The sequence below is a fragment of the Gopherus flavomarginatus genome, chromosome 9, assembly GCF_025201925.1.
Source record: "Gopherus flavomarginatus isolate rGopFla2 chromosome 9, rGopFla2.mat.asm, whole genome shotgun sequence".
Lineage (NCBI taxonomy): Eukaryota > Metazoa > Chordata > Testudines > Testudinidae > Gopherus > Gopherus flavomarginatus.
Window position 1 is genome coordinate 13,513,067 of NC_066625.1, and position 21,560 is coordinate 13,534,626.

Sequence of the window (21,560 nt, forward strand, 5' to 3'; positions counted from 1 at the left end):
TCAAGTCAATGGAAAGATTAATGGCCATTGCACCCGACACTAAGTGTAGATTTGTTGTTGCTGTTCTATTTCTATAGATACGTTTAGGGGAATTCTAAAAACTTTAGATTAGCAGAGATGTGATGCTCAGTCTCCAAGAGGCATCAAACGTTAGAGCCCAGAATTTTATAAAACCAGTTAGGTAACTAAAGAAATGTCTCACACTATTCTTCTTTGCTGCATGAAAATAGATTGCAAATAGCTCTAAAGAATCTTGATGCCTGTGCCTATTCAAGCATTGGCAGACCCAGTTCATAGCATGGATAGTATACTAACTACATGAGAGTCCTGCAATAACTGGCTACCACAAAATAAAAACAGGGTACAAAATAAAAAAATACCCCATATAGGAGTATCTTAATGTCCCTTTTCTCTTTAAATCCTGTTTTCCATCCTTCCAGAAGTATACACTTACCTAAGATATAGCTTAAAAAACAAAAAACTTTTGCTTTGTATTTAATACTTTAAAATACACATCACATAGTAATAAATTACTATAACTTCCTTTCATAGTCTGTTTACATATGGCACAATTGCTATTATATTTGCCAAGCTCCTTCCTAACCTAGAGAGTCTAATATTGTTGCAAGTAACACCTGGAGTAGAAGAGATGCCATGTAGCTATTCTTCCAGAACATTTTCACAGTTAATTCAGCCTAATCTACTTTGAAAATGACAGTTAAATTAAAAACACAAAGCATTATGAGTGATTAACATTTGTGAGCTTGTGATGTAAAATAAAAGTAAACGAAAAAAAAGGTGCAAGTCAACCTGCGTAAGAAAAGGTGTGCCAAATGGTCCTTGCTACCCTTTTAGACCTTGAGGATTGCATGTGGACTGTTGTGTATGTTTCAAGATGTTTCTTCCCCTTACAGTCATCACCTGTTGGTTATGGTAACAATCAATTAATGGTGACAAGTTAACCGATAAAGCTACTAACAAGACAGACATGTTCCAGTTATGTCACAGTATCATTTTCCAAAACCAAGAACTAGGGTAGGTAAGAAAGATTAACAAGACAAAATCCCACAGATATTTTCTCCTATAGAAAATGTTGCAGCAATACACTTGTATCTTAATATTTAGTGTCTAAATTAAAAACACAAAACTACTGTTCAGGTATACAACAACTTCTATAGAGTTGTTTCATATAATCTGGATGTCACAGTGACATCTAGGACTCCAACCCAAAGCTAAATGACAGAAAAAAAAAATACCCCAACCATACTTACACAATGATTCCCCATTTATACCAAGATGGCCATCCTCTTTGACAAAGTCTTTTACATTCATACTTCCACAGTAATTCGAGTGAGCTGCAATACATGCAGAAAGAAGGTATAGAATTTAACTCTCTGGAGTCCAAAATTAACAAACAAACTGACCGGATTTATTTAGTTATAAAGCCAAGCCACCTACAGGAGACCTTAAAAGGGTATTTGATGTGTAAGGTGACTTGCAAAGGGCATGCACGTGTGCATTTTTTGCAACTTTATGATGACTAAAGGAGGCCTCCCTACCTTGTGGGTCAAACCTTTTTCCTTCTTGTTTTTTGCCTCACAAATATTAACTAAGTCTAGTCTACTCTTTATTGGTATTGCTGCAGTCTTCTTAGAAGTTGATTGGGTACTTTCCCCGTAACTGAAGGCTGCATCCAAAACAGTGCAACTGTTAAACACCTATTTAACTCACATACCATTCCCCCCCACACACACACAATTAATTATTTGGAGAAGCAGTTTTTAACTGAATGCTTAATTTTGAATTCTACTTGCTTGGTACCTGGGAAGTCAAACTTACCAGTTCGCCGTTTGTCTGTAGCACCTTCCAAGAAAGCTTGATTAGATAAGATCTAAATTTCTAATGCAAAATCTCAAATTCAGATCTAGTAGTCTACAATTTTTCGTGGAACACCCTACTGGCAATGGAGAATTAGTTCAAGCCTCACCAGATAACCACTGAAACATGGATTACGTGAGGATGCAACAGGAGGAGCAGCTATTTTTAATCAGTGAAAACTGCTTTACACCTATTTAGTTCAAATACTATACTCAAAAAACCCAACACTGTTGACCACCTCCATCCCTTCAGTTGCAGACCAAGTGCTACCCACTTCCCTGGTTTTAGTGGAGGATGCAGGAGAGACCAGACATTCTCGATATCAGAAAGGCAGAAAAAGCATTACTGAACGAGTAGGACGAAGATGAGGAATCCCTTTCATCTGAGCACAAAGGGTACAATTATTTTCTGTCAACTTTAACATAATCATTAGAAGATTTACCCAGAAGGTATAACTACACAGCAACTTGACACCCATGTCTGGGCCATGCCAGCCAACTTGGAGTTGTGGGACAATTTCACTGCTGTGTAGACTTCTGGGCTTGGCCTGGAGCCTGGACATTCCCACCTCACAGAGAACTCGAGTTGGCTGGCATGCTGATACCAGAGTCTAGTTGCTAAGTAGACATACCCTGAGGGACAGGCAATAAGCACCACATGACCAAAGTTATCCCAAAGGAACAGCAGAACAGCCTGCAGAGAAAGTGTTAATGAGGAGACTTAACCTTGCAGAAATAAAACAAACAGATTTAGGAACATGAAGCTGAAGTCTAGAGGAAGCAAGAAAACTACATTTTGAAAACACTAAAAAAAAAATTTATGGTTTGGCAGTATCAACTCCCCCCCCCCCCACCTCCTGCTGCCCATGCAATTTCCTGGGAAGAAAAAAAAAGACCATAACAGAAAAACCACAGTTACCATATACCTGTATATGAACACTTCCAAAGGAAAAAAGGTGCAAAGACAGCAAGTGAGCATAAGAGAAACCAGCCAAATTACTATGGAAGACACCATGGTGCAGCAGGTGAAATGGATGAAAAGCCACACAAGAAAAAAGCACAGGGCTTTTTATTGAGGTAGTGGCTTTGGAGGAGACAAAGGAAGGGAAGACCACTAAAAAGGTACCTTTAAATTCACAACCCAGGTTCAGCAAAACCATTTGAAATAGTTGCACTAACAGTGATGCAAAAGATGTTGCAGTGTATTTGATCAGTCGTAGAATCTTATTCATGTAGAAAGGGGTGTTTCCTATTAAAAAAGTGTGAATACAAAATTATTTCCCTACACAATTTCATTCTCCATTTATAAACTACTTGCATTTCCACCTATTGATACCAAGCTAGAAATGGCTAAAATTTTAGTTACTTATCCAGGGATACATAGTTTGTGGACGTGTAGCAACTATGACTGGTCCTGGCTTGACAGGCCTTACTGCCGAACTTCCCCATTTATCTATGGCTAAGCATACCTAAAGCAGGGCCCCGGCTGGTAAGGGGCCAGCAGTGGGAACCCCAGCCTGCCCCGCGTGCCACCTTTGGCACGCATGCTGTACATTGCCAACCCCTGACCTAAAGCAACCACAGTGAAAGTTCCCGGAATGCTGGCATGCTAAACCATGGTCTGGGGTGACTGTTTTCCCAGGGCAAAGCTCAAGTTACAAGCCTTTCCTGGTTAAACGGGACTGAAAATTTGGAAGACAGCTAATCACTTTTGCCAACATTTAAATTGTACTTAATCCCTTATCTTCAGAATTCAGGATTTCTCCATGCTGAACCCATCAACAGTCAGCATCTCAAAATCCCAGCCTGGAACAAAAAGGGGCTTACGTTGAATTCTTGTTGAAAGAGGGGGCAGGGAGGAAGAAAGAGTTTTCTCCTCCTCCCCCTTCATACTTTCAAGTGGAAGGAAGCCAAATATAAAGCTTTTCCAGTACTCAAGGCAGTTACTACTAGACTTTCCTCTGTATCTTCTCCTCCACTTTGGAACACACACACACACACACACACACACCAAAAAAAATAAAAATAATTAGCACAATCATCCCTGTACTCCTGCTTTCTTAAAAGCTTTGGTATTTTGTAGCAAATCAGCATTTGGCTATCTCTGTTTCAACTGCTGAAGTATCCTCACAAATGGGGACTCAAGATTCTCCTGAGAGAGTTTTGTGTAGAAGAGAGATGGTATTAAAAAAAGAGATTTCTAGACTCTAATGTCCCATTTAAATACTGAAAGTGTATTAAACCTATGTAAGATTGGGGTCCTATTGTACAAACATATAACAAGAGGCAGTCCTTATCCCACAGAGATTACAATCTAAATTTCCCTTGCAATCTTCTGAGTTTCCCTAAGAGAGAGAGTCAAGAAACTGACTTCTTACTATTCAGGATATGCTACAAGGAGGGTCACGCCTTGGCCCAGAAGGGATAGCAACCCACAATTCTGAAAATGAGGGCAACAAAAGAGCATGCCTTCTTCCTAAACTGATCTTTGAGGAGACTACCAACAACCAGAGGATACTGATGAGGTGTTGGGATGGTAAAGGATGTCAAACTTTCTGCTTTCCAAAGGAAGGCACTTAACAAGAGCAATATCCAAAGGGAGTAGATTAGCTTGGAAAAGCAGAACTCCATATAGTCAGCCAATAGCCATACTTAAGGAAAAGTTCCAGAAATTGTACACTGAGAGGGAAAAAAACTGCTGAAGCCACAGCTTTCCATTCTGTTTCTGAGGGAGGACCCAATTAGAGCCCTATTAGATCTCAGGTCTGAGAAGAGGCCTAATTTACAGAACACAATAAAAATTAGAGTCCATAGAAGGAAAGAGAAAACAATAGAAGGGATTTTTTTTTAAAGTAGATCTTTCTATAGAGCAGATGATATTTACAAACAAACAACAACTTGCTGATTATGTTTGGTTGTTTTTGTTTGTTTAACTCTTTTGATCTCCTATTACTGATGAGTTATAATAGAAAGAAGAGTTTTAAAGCAGAATTTGAGTAACAAAATGGTAACCTGACCCTACCCTTATAATGCAGTGTAAAGAAAAATCTACTGCTAAGAACCAATGCTGTTTACAACATCATGTTATGAGCCTAATCAATTTGAATGTATGAACTATTTTCTGACAGATTCTGTATAATTTTATTTTGATGTGGCACATTTATATTACTGTAACTGGAAAATTCATATTGTCAGCTTTTGGTGCACAGCAGACATCAACTCCATAAAGTGTAGCTTGATGCAAACAAAAATTCATCATAGGAGGTATGCTAATTGGTATTTAGAATTCAATTAGTCTTGATAAATTCAGCAGGGAAAAAAAAAATCTTTATACCTTCCAAATACATGAAGCTTTATACATCAACAAACAAGACATTTACAATACCACAAAAGACAAAAGGAAGAAAATCACTTACTAGACTTATATTTTTGGCTTCTATCCCTAGAGTAAATTCTTGAAGATGGCAGGTGAGAAGCAGAGTACGCTGTGAGGACCTCTTTCCGTTCAGAAAGCATACTGCAGTCACTACAAGTATAGCCATTGATCATGGTAGTCTGTGTTTCAGCTGTTGCTATATCACCATTTCCCTGAATCACTGTTGTGTCCCTACCTGATGTATCAAAAAAGAACAATTAATCCATTCATTGCAACCTATTAATGGAGTGGGTGGGGGAAAGATAGTTGAAGGACTGCAGTTACCTTTAAGATCGCATTCATCATCATCAAGCCCTAAAAAACAGAAGATTTTCCTACTGAGTACAATTACATGGAATTCTCCAGATTGCAAACTAATATAGCTAAATTGTACTCAAAACAAAAATTTGTTATTTCTAGAACCCACAAAGGAGAAGCATTTTAAGATTAGAATATTACATTTATTCATTAACTGTCATGGGGGACTTCGATACATAGATATTTTTGAGGTCACAATTTACAGTCACATTATCTATGAAAAGGAAGATTGTGGCCAGAAGAAAACTGAAGCACCAATATACGTCATTTCTCAGCTCCCATGTGATTATTGAGAAGGCTAGATAATTAGAAACATATGCTGTTTCTGTTGCTTAGTAACCATTTTTTACTACAAGCACAATTCAATACATAAACTGGAAGACCTAGCTAAACCAGCCATTGTCAAATTTAGCATAATATTAGACTAAAGTTACAGTACAATTTCTTCCAATTCAATCAAAAACAAGCAGCCTGTAACTGGACAGCATCATAAAGTTCCACTATTCCTAGCCCTGTTTTCCCTATTTCTTCTCAGAAAGACGAAGAGAGAAGGGTAAGTAGTCTTGGCTGGAAAGCTAGTCTCTTTTTTTTTTCCTTTTTGGGGAAATTTAAGTGTCAGTAACTTGAAATCTCTAGAGTAACTGAAATCTAGTTTATTTACACACAAATTTGTAATCTGTGGAAATGCAGCTTAAACTTAAATAAGATGTTGGCGTTGTGAAATTGGTGAACAATGTTAATTATTGTATATTTGTGATATAGACTGATATCCTCTTGTATTTAGCAGATTCATAATTTTTTTTTTTTTAAAAAAGGTCTTCACAAGGATATCTGCATTTCAGCTATCTGCATTTCACCCTCCAAGAAAGGTGGAAGTAAAGGGCATGTCTTCACTAGCAACATGAAAGCGCTGCCGCGGCAGTGCTTTAATGTGGCGGTGTAGTCGTGGCACCAGGGGTGGGGGAGAGCTCTCGCGGCACTATAAAAACACCCACCTGCACGAGGGGAATAGCTACTAATGCTGGGAGCATGGCTACCAAAATTGGTTCAGTGTCTACACTGGCACTTTACAGAGCTGAAACTTGCAGAACTTTGGGGGTGGGGGGGGAGTGGCAGGTTTCCACACCCCTGAGCAAGAAAGTTGCAGTGCTGTAAAGTGCCAATGTATACAGTCCCTAAGACTGAATTTTCTTTGGAGCATCAAAGCCGTTCCTAGATGAGAGGAACCGCTGCAGCAGATAGGAGCTCCCTTCTCTCATCCCTCCCCAGAGCTACTGCATACAGCTTCTATGGTACATCCCATCCATGTAACAAACACACACAGACCCAGTAATCTAACCTGGATCTCTACTGAGGCACAAAGTATCACCTGAAACATCAGCATAGCAATAGCCAGATCAACCAGGTTCTTGTCCACAGTAAGTCATTCTGAGGAAAAAGCTTTCCCTAGAAGGACCCAAAGAGGTATTACACCACTACAATAGAGCCCCCTTCTTACAGGCAGAGCAGGACCAACATCTTCAACAACAATGCTGCTCTTTCTGCCCAGTCTGGCACTCCATATTCCAGACTAAATGAGATTTTTGCATGAGCAAGGAGTAGAGGATCAGACCTTTGTTCAGAAAGGATTACCATCTCCAAGTAGTCTGAGCAGTCAGAGAGTGAAGCCTTATCTATACTTAACACATTTTGCCAGCACAGCTATGTCAGAAGTGTGGTATAATGGCAAGAGTTCTTTTGCTGGAATAAGCTGCATCTCCACTAGAAAGGTTTGCTGGAATAGCAAATCTTTTCTAGTACAGTCAAGGGTTTAGGAATATGGATTACTCTCTCTCTGTTCAAGAGTCACTAAATTGCTCCAAACTCATCTTTCATGACTAATAAAAGCACTTTCCAGATAAGTAGTCTAAACTTTCTGGTTGAAGCAAGATGAGTGAATGCTTTATCTATACTCCCTTTCCAGTTGCTACCTTTCCACTCATCACTCCAATCTACTCAATGTTTAAGTGACAAAGCTGCATCTTAGTTAGATATTAGAAATCATTCTACAGTTCTTGCAATCTGGAAGGCATGTCTCCCTTTTTAGGCAGCTCGATGTATACTGATTTACACCAGCCTTTTCTCTTCTCTCTCTACCTTCAATTTCTCATACAACTGATAACTTTTAAGAACTGATTAATTGCAGGTTCATGATGCACACATAACTACTCTGTAGTTTGTTTGATCACAATTTATATAAAACCTCTTTTTAAAATCTGCATTTAGTGTACTGTTGCCACGAAAACATGTTAGTGTCCCAAATGCAACTGTGTCTAGGCTTGAAACAAAAACCTATTAATTACAAAAACATAAAAGAAGTGTCTGTCGAAAGGTGGTGTAGTGTGAAACACATAATCCAAATACTGGACTAGCCACACAGGTGCCTAGTCTCCATAATATTCACTATCCATCCACTGGAAATTTCATTGTATTTAAAAAAAATCTACAACTTCACTATGAACACACATACAATCGCTTCCTGCTTCTATGTTGTGACTGAACACATTTCACACATGCTTATCTGTTCATGATAAAAGTCACGTATTGTAACTTAACTAGTTAAGATAAGTATCTAGGATTTTTCTTTATGATGCTTTCAGTATGAGACTCCAGCTGAGCTTCAGAAATGACAATAGTAGAAGAACATTAAATCCATACAGAGCATCTTTCTGGTGAGCATCTTTGCTATGTTGAGGCAGTACATTTTGGTTGGCATATCAGTCTCACTGTGCAGCAATCATATCATAGAATATCAGGGTTGGAAGGGACCTCCGGAGGTCATCTAGTCCAACCCCTTCTCAAAGCAGGACCAATCCCCAACTAAAATCATCCCAGCCAGGGCTAGGTCAAGCCGGACCTTAAAAACCTCTAAGGAAGGAGATTCCACCATCTCCCTAGGTAATCCATTCCAGTGCTTCACCACTCTCCGAGTGCAAAACTTTTTCTTAATATCCAACCTAAACCACCCCCACTGCAACTTGAGACCATTACCCCTTGGTTCTGTCATCAGGTACCACTGAGAACATGTTAAACATTTTATTCAAAGGTAATGTGTCCGCTGCCAAAACTGTAGTAAGAATTTAGACATTAAGTGGTGACCTTTAGACAAACGTGGCAATAAGTATGTTGCTATCAATGTTCTTTAGGCAAGGAAGCTTCTATGAAAAAAGAACCTCAAAACAGCTTTCACATCACAGGCTGGTACAAATATTAAAATGTGTAGTAGCACTGCATTACTTACCCCAAAAATGGTCAACTTCTGTTTGCTCCTGAATCAAAGATTCATCCAATACAGTAGATACTACAGATGTATCACTGGCATGGCTATTGAAACTACTTTGGCTAAAAATAGAAGAGCTGGATACATTTTTTCTTGGAGTATTTTTCACAGTGACAGACTGCTTGCTCATATTTTTGCGCTGCTTTGCTGTTCTAAAGAAAAAAAGGCAAACATGAAGAGAAGCCATAACATTAAACACAAAAGAACATATTCAAAGGTAGTTATCGATGGTTTGTGTCAAACTGGGAGGGTGTATCAGTGGGATCCAGCAAGGGTCAGTCCTGGGACTGGTGCTACTCAATATTTTCATTAATGACTTGCATAATGGAATGGAAAGTATGCTTATAAAATTTCAGATGACACTGAGTTGGGAGGGGTTGCAAGCATTTTGAAGGACAGAATTAGAATTCAAAATGACCTTGACAACTTGGAGAATTGGTCTGATAACCAAAGCTATATACACAAGATGAACATATGTTTGTCTCCCCTTGCTCTCAGCATATATGCAATTGCAAACATTTCAGGCATTTTACTCTAGACTACATATTGAATATTAATTGTACACTTAAATTTTTGTATAGCAGAGTTCGGCATGTCTAGGGGGTTAGACTACATGACCCTTGCGCTCCCTTCCAACCCTATGATTCATATACCCAAATGTTATATGTTAGAATATCAGATGAGTAACTATCAACAGTGTTCAAAGTAGCAGCCGTGTTACTCTGTATCCGCAAAAGAACAGGAGTACTTGTGGCACCTTAGAGACTAACAAATTGCTTTCGTGGGCTACAGCCCCATTTCATTGGATGCATGTAGTGGAAAATACAGTAGAGAGATATACACACACACACACACAGAACATGAAACAATGAGCGTTACCATACACACTATAAAGAGAGTGGTCAGTTAAGGTGAGCTATTATCAGCAGGAGAGAAAAAGAACTGTTTGTAGTGCTAATGAAAGTAGCCCATTTCCAGCAATTGACAAGGAGATGTAAGGAACCAGGGGTGGGGGAGGGGGGAGGGAAGGAGAAATAAGCACTTTGTGTAATGGCCCATCCACAGTGTATAGTTTCATTTAAGGGCTCTAGTGAGTTCTTATGAAGAACAGCCAGCTTTGTATGTTTTGTCATCTGAATTTTCATGATTTAGGCCGCAATCCTGGAAAGACTGATTTACCTGTTACTTGCAGTGTGTAAAGGTGTCTCATTGACTTCAGTGGGACTAACCTTAAACAGGTGAATGAGTAGTCCCATTGACGTCAAGGGGACTACTTGCAATGCAGATAGCTGAACAAGTGAAAAAGTTTTAGAGTTAGGATCATAAATTTGCTTCTATTACAGTCTCTCTCTCATTTAAGATATATTTCACAGTCAAAATTGTGTCCTAAAATGTTTAACAAAACAAAAATGTTTGTTTCACTGGCAAAAAAAAGTTAAAAGACAAGTATTCTGAAGACTATATTTTAAAAAAATAAACAAACAAAATAAGGCCACTGGCACTATTGAGTTGGTGCAAAGCTGGCCACAGAGTTCATATCTCAGTAAAATGCAACAAAGCTGAAATTTAGTCCTCATTCTACTGTTGAAAATTATGTTTAATACTAAGAAGGAGAGGAAACCATCTTTTTCCTTTCAGCTGTTTTTTCTGTCCAAGATTAAGACAAAATTCCCTTTGCATGTTTCTCAGCCCTCGTCCAGACTAACCCGCGGCATCGGCGGGTTAAAATCGATTGCTCGGGGATCGATATATCGCGTCTAGTCTGGACGCGGTGTATCGATCCCCGAGCGCGCTTACATCGATTCCGGAACTCCATCAATCCGAACGGAGTTCCGGAATCGACGCGGAGAGCCGCGGACATCGATGGCGCCCCGTCCAGACTGGTGAGTATCTCGATTTTAGAAATTCGACTTCAGCTACGTTATTCCCGTAGCTGAAGTTGCGTATCTAAAATCGATTTTAATTCCTAGTCTGGACGTGGCCCCAGTCTTGTACAATCTAAGTTCTTTATAGTTTATTTCAATTTTTACTGCAGTAAGAAATCGAAGAGTTTCTTTCGCATTGCCACATTCCAACATTAAGTCTGAGTTCTGGATCAGCCACGAATTATTTGTCTGAAACATGATTAAATGTGCCAACCTAGACTCTGCCAAAAGGTAACTTGCATTAAATATATATATAAAAAATAAAGTCTGCTTACCTGGCTGATTGATCTGACAAAGACATGTTTCCAATATAGGAATTGCTATGAATGTTGTCATTTTGGGCATCATCTGTTGCATTATATCCTGCAGTGACCAAGCGTAAACTACGTCTTGACATTCTTGGAGAATCGAACACTGGATCCAATTTGTGTTCAGTCTCAAAATCCAGAGCAGCTGAAGAATAACTTGAACTAAAATAAAAATAAAGCTGTATACTAACAGTTTTTAAGATATATTTCAATGTATCAGAATTTCCCCCCCTAAAGAAAGTCTATGTTTTTTATAGATTCAACTTATCCCCACTATGGTCCTGATTCTGCCCAGAGAACCACACAAGCAGTTCCCAGCATCCACACAGAACCCTACTGACTTCAGCAAAGGTCAGCGTGGGTGTAGAGGTCTATGTAAGCAATTCTCACTGCAGGATCAGGGCCTAGGAAACACTGTTAAACATCCAACAAAAGTTATTAGCAAAATAATTGCATACTTCTGCACGTACAATTGAGATAAGTGGATTCACATATATCAACAAGCAAATAAAAACAGCACTTTACAGAGAACCCCTCTGTAATGGTATCAAAATACTCACAGCTTATGAATAATTAAGTTCAGAATTTTCTAAATAGTTACTGGGGAAGTATTCTCTGAACTAAAGCTGAAACAAGCATTCTATTCCAAGTGGATTGATTTGTGTCATGCTTAGGTTCAACCCAAAAGGTGGTTTTTCTACCCTGACTGTTAAAATTCATCATGAAATGCGAGTTAAGACACAGTGGAAAAATATTTACACATTCCAATTCTAAGCCAAGGTTGCAAACATTTTGGCCCAGCTCAAATAATGGCTGATATCTAAACAGTCATATGCTCGGCAAATTTATAATTCCAAACTATTCGTAAGAAATGAGGACTTAGGCTGAACATTTGTATAGACACATACATCCAGAGATGCACCAGTTTCACCATATTGTTTTTTAAACCAATTTAGTTAACAGGTGTAAAAGGCTGTGGACAGTTCTTAGTTGGTTTAGTTTAAGTAATTAAAAACACGTCTAAGCTAAACTGAAATAAGAGTGTCCTTTTGCACCTGTTTAACTAACTGACTTATTTCAAATGGTGTAAGTTTTACATGCACAGAGGCTCTGAATTGTTTCCTCAAAACTATACTCTTAGCACTGAAGCAGACTAAAATAATTCACAAACAGAATTCTATATTTGACAATTCTCTTAAGACACACACCGAGATAACTATAACTGGAGAAGCATGCTCTAGGCAGTTTTGAGTCTCGAGTCTAGCTGGGAAAAAGTGAGTAACAGTATACTCTAGTCTAAAACAGGAGACAGATTTGGTGCAAAGCACATAAGATTTGTATTTACACAAGAAGGAAATTTTCGTTATTCAGACTCTTAAACAGAATAGATAGCTATAAAATGTCTTGGAGTAAGAAACCAGGTTCTAATGCCACTAGATGTTGGAGAAACTGTGATTGCATGCATGTAATACAGATGTCCGGCAGTTAAAATTTTCTGCGTATTTCTTTATTGCAAGATCAAACTGTTACAGGGGAACATCTCACTGAAATCTAATCTCTACTAGGCCACTGGCCAGGTACAAAGTTGATTCCAGAAAAAGAGAACAGTGGCAAATTACCTCAGACCTGGTGTATACTTAAAACTTCGGTCCACCAAGCTACATCAGTCAGGGGTGTGAAAAATTCACACCCCTGAGAGATGTGGTTAAGCCAGCTTAAGCCGTGGTGTAGATACCAGCATGTCAATGGCCTCTCCCCTTCTGTTGCTGTGTCTACACTACAGTGCATAGTCTATTTCTGAGCAGTTCAATGGTCAGTTTCTCTGCAGCTGCTCAGAACACTGCAGGTGGCAACAAGCATGAGGCTACTTACACCTATTCTTCTACCTATACTCTTGTAACCAAATTGTTTGCTCAGTTTATTAACAGTGTCTTATCCAGATGCCACTGCACATAATACAATAAATACAAATTTAAATTGACAACTAAAAAAAAAAGTTAAAAACACAAATTACAAGATAAACTCTTTCCTAATGTCAGCAAATACCTTTAAAAATCACCCTAAAATATACAAAAATAAGAAAAATAGGGGTACATTATTTCATTTACATCAGAAGTAACCCCTTTCATATACATTTTTCTTATTTTTATGGCTGACCAGGCAAATGCCTTTCAAGAGACAATACAATCTTCATCTACTGCAGTCACTTTTCTGTACAAACAAATCAAGAGCATAATCTGTAATGATTCTGGACATCTGAATCCAGGTGTAAGACAGAAGCCCGAGCTCATCTCAAGGAAACACATCATGCAGTTTGTTTGCACACACTTGTATTGCACCAGATACTTAGATCAGACACCTAACATCAAAATTTCCCCTCTGAATTTCATTATAGCAGGGCAGAGGATGCATGTGAAAGATAAGATTTGGGCCCCAGTGTTTAGTTTACATTCTTCCTTGTCAAAATTTGTGATACTTAAAAGGACTTTCAAGAGTAGTTAAAGTTAGTTGAACATAAGCCACACAAAGACATCTAAAGAGGGAAGAAAAGTTACCTAGGAAACAAACTATTTCCTGTTACTCATTCCTTCATCGTGGAAGATTAGAAAGATCTCAATAGTTTATTATTAATTTGAGGACTCCCCTGAACAAAATGTTTCTTGTGATTCAATTTGCTATTTGCACTTGCCACTATGCATCTGTTTTTACTCATCTTCAGCCAGTGATAATACAGATACCTAATTCACATGCAGAACACAAAAATACACAGAACAAATGACAGCTGTAACTAGCTTTAGTTTGTTTTTATTAGCAAACACTTGTACTTATTTCAGATCTTAGTATCATGGGATTGTTTTGTACTGATTCAATTTTAAGTCTGAAATCACACTACGTAAACGATCTCAAACTTCATGAAGTCATTAAAAAAAAAACAAACACTTGCACTTTGGTTTGTTTAAGAAGTGTAGTAGCACTCTTAATACTAGAGTAGAGCCAAAGTCATCTTGGACTTCAGTGACACAAATGGACAATACCTCGAAGTCTAGTTTCCCATCTCCAGATACAACTTCCACATTTTGGAGGAGGGTTTGTTTTTCTTGTTAGGGAGACCACTGAAAGCTTTCCTTACATATGATAGAACAACTTATGGTGTTCAAGTTATTTTTGACAGAAAGTATATCATCGCTTGAAAAATCTGCTAAGTATCTACTGCCTAAAGAAATAAATCTACTAGCAAGAAGCAACTCTGAATGCTAGATTTACTTGGGTGTGATGGAATTCAAAGACAACATTGCAGACTCTTGCCCCTATACATGCTCTCTCAGCTGCTCATAGATTTCCCCACTATTACATAGGTAGTCTTACTTTTTCTTCTAGCTGTTACCTTTGCACTTCTCCCACTCCTCCCACCCTTTATGATAGTTTTTAATCTATTTAAAAAGATTCCAGGAATGTCAGTGTCATTCTGAAGGCTACTATGTCTGTACAGTCAGTGTGAAGAGATGGAAGCAGCTTGAGCAAGCAGGGTCAAAAACTCTTTCTGTTCAGGATATCACCAGGCTGAATCATTACTGGGTTTTGAGGTCTGTTACCATTCCATTTTCAAGTTCTCAGCCATTTTCAGCCTCCCCCACCCCCAATATGAATTACACCCAGTGACAACATGGGCTTTCATCTATTAGTGGTGGCATAAAATTACTAGTCTCAATGGAGTTAACTACCAAGTTATACTGATTTAAGCTGAATCAGAAATTGGTCTACTGAGTTTACCATAAATTCAGCTGTGCGTACAGGGCAGTGCAAGTGAGCCATTTTTCAAGTGTCCTTTGGGATAGTTTCTTATTTTATAGAAGTTGCAATAAAGTAGGTAAAGCAGCTCCAATCCACTAATAAGATGGAGAACAACTCCAGTGGATATAAGTGAGCTAAGGACTAACCATATACTTCTGAGTTTCCAAGCAAGTAGAATACCAGCATATATCACTGCTAATCTTCTTCTGGTTAGGACATGCATCAGCATGGATAAACACCTATAGTGACAAGTTTGCCCTGGAACAGTTACTCCCTTGCCCTATTCCAAACAACATAAGCAGACTATTCTCAATCAATGTACTGCTTCTAATTATTGATATTTTTAGGTTTGTGCTAATTTACTGAAGTATGGATTGAATGTATTTGGATTAATCTTTTAGCTCAGTGAGTACAAGATTCTTGTCTACAGGTTAGACATGCATGTATTCTAATTTATTCTCAAGACCCAGTGAACATCTACTTTACACCCAAACTTTTCACTACCATTTGTACCATTTTCTATATGGAGGGTGAAACACACCTGAACTATAAGAACCACAAAGCCTTTGAGAAACAAACAGGGCTAAATTTGGAGGTCTAACTAAAGTCTGTAAATTACACATTAACAAGGGGGCGAGAATCTGAGGTTCAATTTACATGCTGGGAATGCTGAATGGTGTAAGAAACGTCACTCTAAATGTTCCTCTGATTGTGGTCCAAGAGATAGAATACTAATTACTACTTCACTATTTTCTCAGTACAGGTGCAAACATTTAGGATTACGTAGTAATTCCTGTTAGTATTAATAGAGGCTCCTATTAATAAATCATAACTGAGCCTACTGACAGATTTGTAGTATCTGGATTTTCCCTACTTTTTACTGAACATTACTGCCTGTTTTCAACTTGCACAGAATATACAAATCAACTCCTCTGCCTCAGTTCTCCCCAGGAGTGAGGTGAGTATGTTACAAAAGCTACCTGTCTGAGGTAGTAGAGTCTTTGTAAAGCACCTTGAGACCATTAAACAGGGGAAGAGGCAGGAGAGGCATTTAAAAAAAAAATCTAAGCAACATGAATACAAATACCCTGTAAAATAAACTAAAGCTAAAAATTAACACTCATAAGGAAGCAATTTTGCGCACCGTCCCTTCTGTAGAGTTTTCCAAGCATTGCTTAACCCAAGGATGGCAGACTTGTGCGAAGAAATCTTTATATGCTATAAAAAGACCTCAGCATGCAAAGACTGAGATGGTGAAGTTCTACTTAATCAAGGTGCCTTGAAGTGGCTAATAGGCTTTGAAGTTTATACTCAGGACCTTCAATGCAGAACTCAGTACGCCAACTTACCCTCCTATTTTAATGTTTCAAGTGTTGCCAAAGCTTCAGATGGTATTTTATTATAAATTACAATTAGACAGAGCATTTGCAGATAGTTTCCTGCAATAGGCTCTGAAATAAGATTCTGTATTATGAAAGTTGCTACATCTTAAACCAAACCTGCCTGATGCCTCCAAGAATAGATTAATTGCCAAAACTTCAGCTTATCAGCCTTTATCCCTCCCTCAGCCAGTTTACCTACAATATGTAACGTGACTGAAAGCAGCCAAGTGGGATGCTGTGCAGCCACAACAAGTTTCACTTGCCCCCTTATCCCCTCCAAAGACAGAACTAATCTCATCATCACAAGATTGTCACCTATATAGAAAAAGCAAAATGCTCAATTTACCTTTAGCATCTCATTACCCTCCCATATTCAAAGTTCCCCTACCACTCGTTTCATCAGGGCCTGATCAATCTTGTGGTCCTTCCTCAAGCAAGACTCCCCATCTATTTCACTGGGAGTCTTGCTGGAGTAAGGACCATAAATCAGGACCCATCGTGGGAGAGGTCATCAAACACCTCCAAAAGGTAAAAAGGGTCATGACTAAAAGCAAGACTCCCCATCTATTTCACTGGGAGTCTTGCTGGAGTAAGGACCATAAATCAGGACCCATCGTGGGAGAGGTCATCAAACACCTCCAAAAGGTAAAAAGGGTCATGACTAAAAGCAAGACTCCCCATCTATTTCACTGGGAGTCTTGCTGGAGTAAGGACCATAAATCAGGACCCATCGTGGGAGAGGTCATCAAACACCTCCAAAAGGTAAAAAGGGTCATGACTAAAAGCAAGACTCCCCATCTATTTCACTGGGAGTCTTGCTGGAGTAAGGACCATAAATCAGGACCCATCGTGGGAGAGGTCATCAAACACCTCCAAAAGGTAAAAAAGGTTATGACTAAAAGCTTATCAAGCCACTGAGTTTTTCTTTAGAAGAAAAAATTAAATTACTGCATCTCTGCCAAGACACTTGGGCCTGCACAACATAAACTTAAAACCAGTCTCAGTTTCCTAGGATAACACCAAGAGCTACTTCTTCCCCCTCATCCCAGTTACAATTCTATTTTCAAAAGAATCTGTCTATATGGAGAGGATACAAAAAGGTATAAAAAGACTTTTGGTTTAAGGCGATTATTAAGAATACAGTATCTCAAATCAGGAGGGAAATGAAATAAGATTCTAATTTCATGTATGTATTAGTTATATTGAACTAGATACATGTATACGATTACAGAATTGTTTTTAAGTAAATTCTTTCAACAATAAGTCTGCCAACTCTTCGTTCATCATGTGAATTTCCCAGTGCCCCCCTCAGTTTTAAAATCCCCATCCCACTCCCAAAAGTGATAATCCTGCTGTTTATAATGCAAGTGTAAAGATATCCTCCACTAACTTCCATTAAGTAAAAATATTTCTTGATAGGAAAATAGATATGTAACTTTACTACAGGCTCCTTCCATCCTCTTTACATATCCTTCAGATACTTCCCTGAATTTAGAAAGCAGATCTGCTTAATCTGTTTAAACTCAATCTTGAATGTTATCTAAAAGGTGGGTTTTTGATTAAGGAAGATTCAAGTTTCTCCTTTCAGTTGGATGATATGGAGCAGGAACTTTACTATCAAAGTAACTTTGTTAATGCGAAGTGATTTAGCTAATGAAAAATGGACTATACAATGGTCAGTTTAATATCCCTACCAACAACTAGCTCACCAAATTCAGAGTTATAGCTCTTGCTATAGTATAGTCTTGCCAAAATTTAATGAACAGTTTACTTTGGGTGGAATTTCATATTCAGTCATCTACTGGAGTCAGCAACAAATTGCACATTATAACTAACAGGAGAATTTGGCCTTAAGTATTTGTTTTGTGAGTGACGTGCTTATCCTAATAAGGTTTACAAATAAATTATTCTGATTAACTACAATAAAGCCATATAGAGATCCATGTATGAATTTTTTAAAGACTTTATAAACAAGATAACAACGGTATCTAGGTGCAGGGTTAGGCCAGTGTATTCATAGAAATAATTAGTCACTATCTTAGTCACCATCCTGTTGGTCCAGAACTTATAATTTTCCGAATTAATGTGTACATTTATCTCCAGAGAGGAAACAAGATTAGACATTGGTATCTATAAAACATACCCTTTTAAAAAATACATATATACATACATGGTATATTTAAAAAGTAATTACTTACCATGACAGCCAAGGCTTCTAGGATTAACAGCATTTTGGAGTGCTTATAATTTATCCATAAGAAATAAAAATTCTCACCTGAGTGCATATGTATAGCCAGTGTTCTCTGGCACACATTGGGGTGGGGTGTACATGTGTAGACGTGAAAAATCCATGGTGATTGTTTCAAATCATACTGCAAAAAGGTGAAAATACAGTGATGCAATGGTTTTAAAGTATTTAAATTCAAGGTAAGAGAGCCCTTGCTTTGTTCAGCCTGTGTTATGGAATGTTGCAAATACTGCAGTAGAAAAAAATTTCTGACACCAGAGAACTGCATTCCAACATACAAAGTTGGCACTTTTTTTTTTTCTTTTTTTAAACTTTACTGCTGTTGCTAGATATCTTTATCAAAGCTGCATGAACCTAACTGGTTTCCTCCTGAGAACAGTCTTCCTTCTGAGTAGACCTAGATAGTCTATTTTTTGGTATTTACTGAGTTCTGTGGAATGCCATCATAAAATATGTCAAGCTGCTATCACTCTAATTATACCACACTACTTTCCAATATGCTACGCTATTAAAAAAAACAAACAGATTTTACAATACCTGAAGTAAAACCTTTAAAATAGACTCAGTAGCTCAACAACCAGCCCTCCAATTACACACTATTTCGTAAGTGCTTTCATTAGATGCTTTGCCATCTAATCCTATTGTAAATTAAATATTTTATATCCAGGAAAATTGTTTTCTTAAAGTCTTTTGAATATCAGTCACTGAACAGTGGAGAGTATTTCTGAGTTCACTTTCTAAAAATAAATAAATAAACGAATAAAATGAGGGGCAGTTCAGTATTTTGTAATTGGTGTTAAACTAATCTCCCGAGTAAAAACACTCATGTACACACCCAGGCAGACGAGCCAACAGCAATCTGAGTCACACAGCTAGTGTTAGACACATTTTCCTGAGCTTCTTTCAGTTCAGGTTTTTTAAGGGAGTACTTTTAAAGATTTGATACAAATCCGTATGTGTCTTGAAGTAAGAGAAGGGAAATAATGTTTTGATTCATGCCAAATACCCAAACACTAGTACATAAGGCATCCAGGAAGATTTGATGTTATAACACGAAAAGAACTGTAGAGCAGAACAACTAACTATGGGCGTGGGGGAAGAAAGATGATACAAGCCATGCTTTATATGGATAAAACCTGATGCAAAAAAAAAAAGAAGTTGAATTAGCAACAGCATTAAAGATCCTTCTTATTAGAAAGACTCCCTAGCAAGACTGAATAGATGCTATTTTTGGATTATGTTGGGTAATTGTTACAGCAATGGTGCTATTCATGTCAATATAGTTAAGTCTGCCAAAATTTCCATTACAATGCCTTATTTTTGAGAATTGCCAAACTTGCCATAATTTATCTGTGGACAAAAAGAATTTATAACATTATTCTCTTGCTTATGACAATAATTTTAAGATAAACTTTTGCTCTTATTCAAGCACTACACTTCAGTAAGTTGACTAGATACATTCTTTCAGGCTCATGAATATATTAGAGAATAACCAGAATAAAAGAATCAAGCATTGAGCACATTTTAACTCTTAGACCCAAAACTTCAGACAGGTCTCCCCTTTTGCAGGTGAAATTTGTGCCTGCAAATAAAATGGGGACACAGTAGTAGTTGGATAACTACCTATTTGTTCCAACAAATAATTGCAGGTGCAAAGATATAGGCACAGTTTTTCCAAGAATTATACAGGAGACTAGGCTTTTGAAGTATAGTCCTGGACATTGCAATGTGGTAACAGATACCAGAAGCCATCACAGCCATGTATACATCAGTTACACCACTGCAGGTGAATCAACAGTAGCACTAGCAAGTTTGGTTTTTTTGCTAAAATTCCTTGGATTAGATATCGTCTCTAGTTCCTATATCTCCCTACAGATTGTCCTGGTTGTCCAAATCAGCTGCCACACTTCGATGGTAGTCTGTCTTGGCCTTTGGAGACCAAAGAGAGAGCATTTTCAGAGAAGTTTCCTCAAACTTCTTAGATCTCCTGTTCCAGAGCACATCTGTTTTCTCAAGCTTTTTACCTGACTGGGTTTGTTTTTGTTTGTTTTTTTTAATAAGGAACATTTTTTTGACTGAGCACTACTGGCTTTTTAAATGAGATGGTCCATACATTTTTGGCTGGGATAACCACCATGTAGAATGTAATTGTTTAGTTTTTAGTAAAAGGTGGCCAGAGGCTATGCAATGGGTGAATTTAAAAACAAAATACCCCACAGATTTTAATTAAAAAAATAATTAAATATCAGATTTTTTTTATTTTATTTAAATTATAAGCTTCTCTTTTAAAAAAAATAAACCTCTTTAAAATGGAATCCGAATGTAATGCAAAATATATTAAGGCCTAAATTTATTATCTCTTAAAACATTTAAATAAAAAAAATATATACTGACTCCATGAGCATCTATCAATAAATCTGAGTTAAAGTGTTGTGCTACTGGGTGCAAGAGACTGGCTAACTCATCCGAGGCATTAGGACCCAGTCTCTGACTCCAGGAGATACCATCACGTATCTCATCAGAATCATCCGTGAGCCCACCTGGATGGCCTCCTACTCCTGCTTTATTGTTTCTCACTGCCTGAGCTCTGACTGGCTTAGTTCTCAAGCTATGAATATTTGTGACTCCACCCAGCAAGAAAGAAGTTATTCTCCAGCTCCTGGAAAAACAGTGATCTGCCCTCTACCTACCTGCCTTTGCTTCTGGATGGTTTATGGGCACTTCAAGTAAATGCCTTGCTCTATGTAAGCAGACAGAGATACAAAGAAACTAATCCATTAGTTTCTCAACTGCCTCTCTCTATCCCTAAATTTAAAAAAAAAAAAATACTGCAGGTTCAAAAGGCACATGGAGTATGAGAGCAGAAGTCTTGAAGGTTAGTTCTCTTGTTTTTCTTTTGTTATATAACAAGGGAGAAGGAGCTGAGTGTGCAGCCAGAAAGGAACAACACTGATGTCAAAGAAGAGCAGTGTAAGA

At 37.9% G+C, this 21,560-nt stretch overlaps 1 protein-coding gene across 12 annotated transcripts in view; it reads right to left on the minus strand.

Annotated features, from left to right (window-relative positions):
• SUN1 (Sad1 and UNC84 domain containing 1) overlaps positions 1-21,560 on the minus strand; it is a 59,458-nt gene that overhangs the window by 25,699 nt on the left and 12,199 nt on the right. For 2 of the 12 annotated variants that reach the window (XM_050966292.1, XM_050966291.1), the window contains exons 2-9: positions 18,612-18,708; positions 11,130-11,324; positions 8,891-9,081; positions 5,578-5,607; positions 5,294-5,488; positions 3,004-3,126; positions 1,272-1,355; positions 811-921 (exon numbers count right to left, since the gene is read on the minus strand). In XM_050966292.1, coding sequence (XP_050822249.1) covers positions 811-921; positions 1,272-1,355; positions 3,004-3,126; positions 5,294-5,488; positions 5,578-5,607; positions 8,891-9,081; positions 11,130-11,324; positions 18,612-18,688 — 1,006 coding nt within the window. In that variant the 5' untranslated portion in view covers positions 18,689-18,708. Of the gene's footprint in view, positions 1-810; positions 922-1,271; positions 1,356-3,003; positions 3,127-5,293; positions 5,489-5,577; positions 5,608-8,890; positions 9,082-11,129; positions 11,325-18,611; positions 19,331-21,560 lie in introns of those variants that run through there. The other 10 variants (XR_007776118.1, XM_050966290.1, XM_050966297.1 and 7 more) reach the window with 10 other exon arrangements.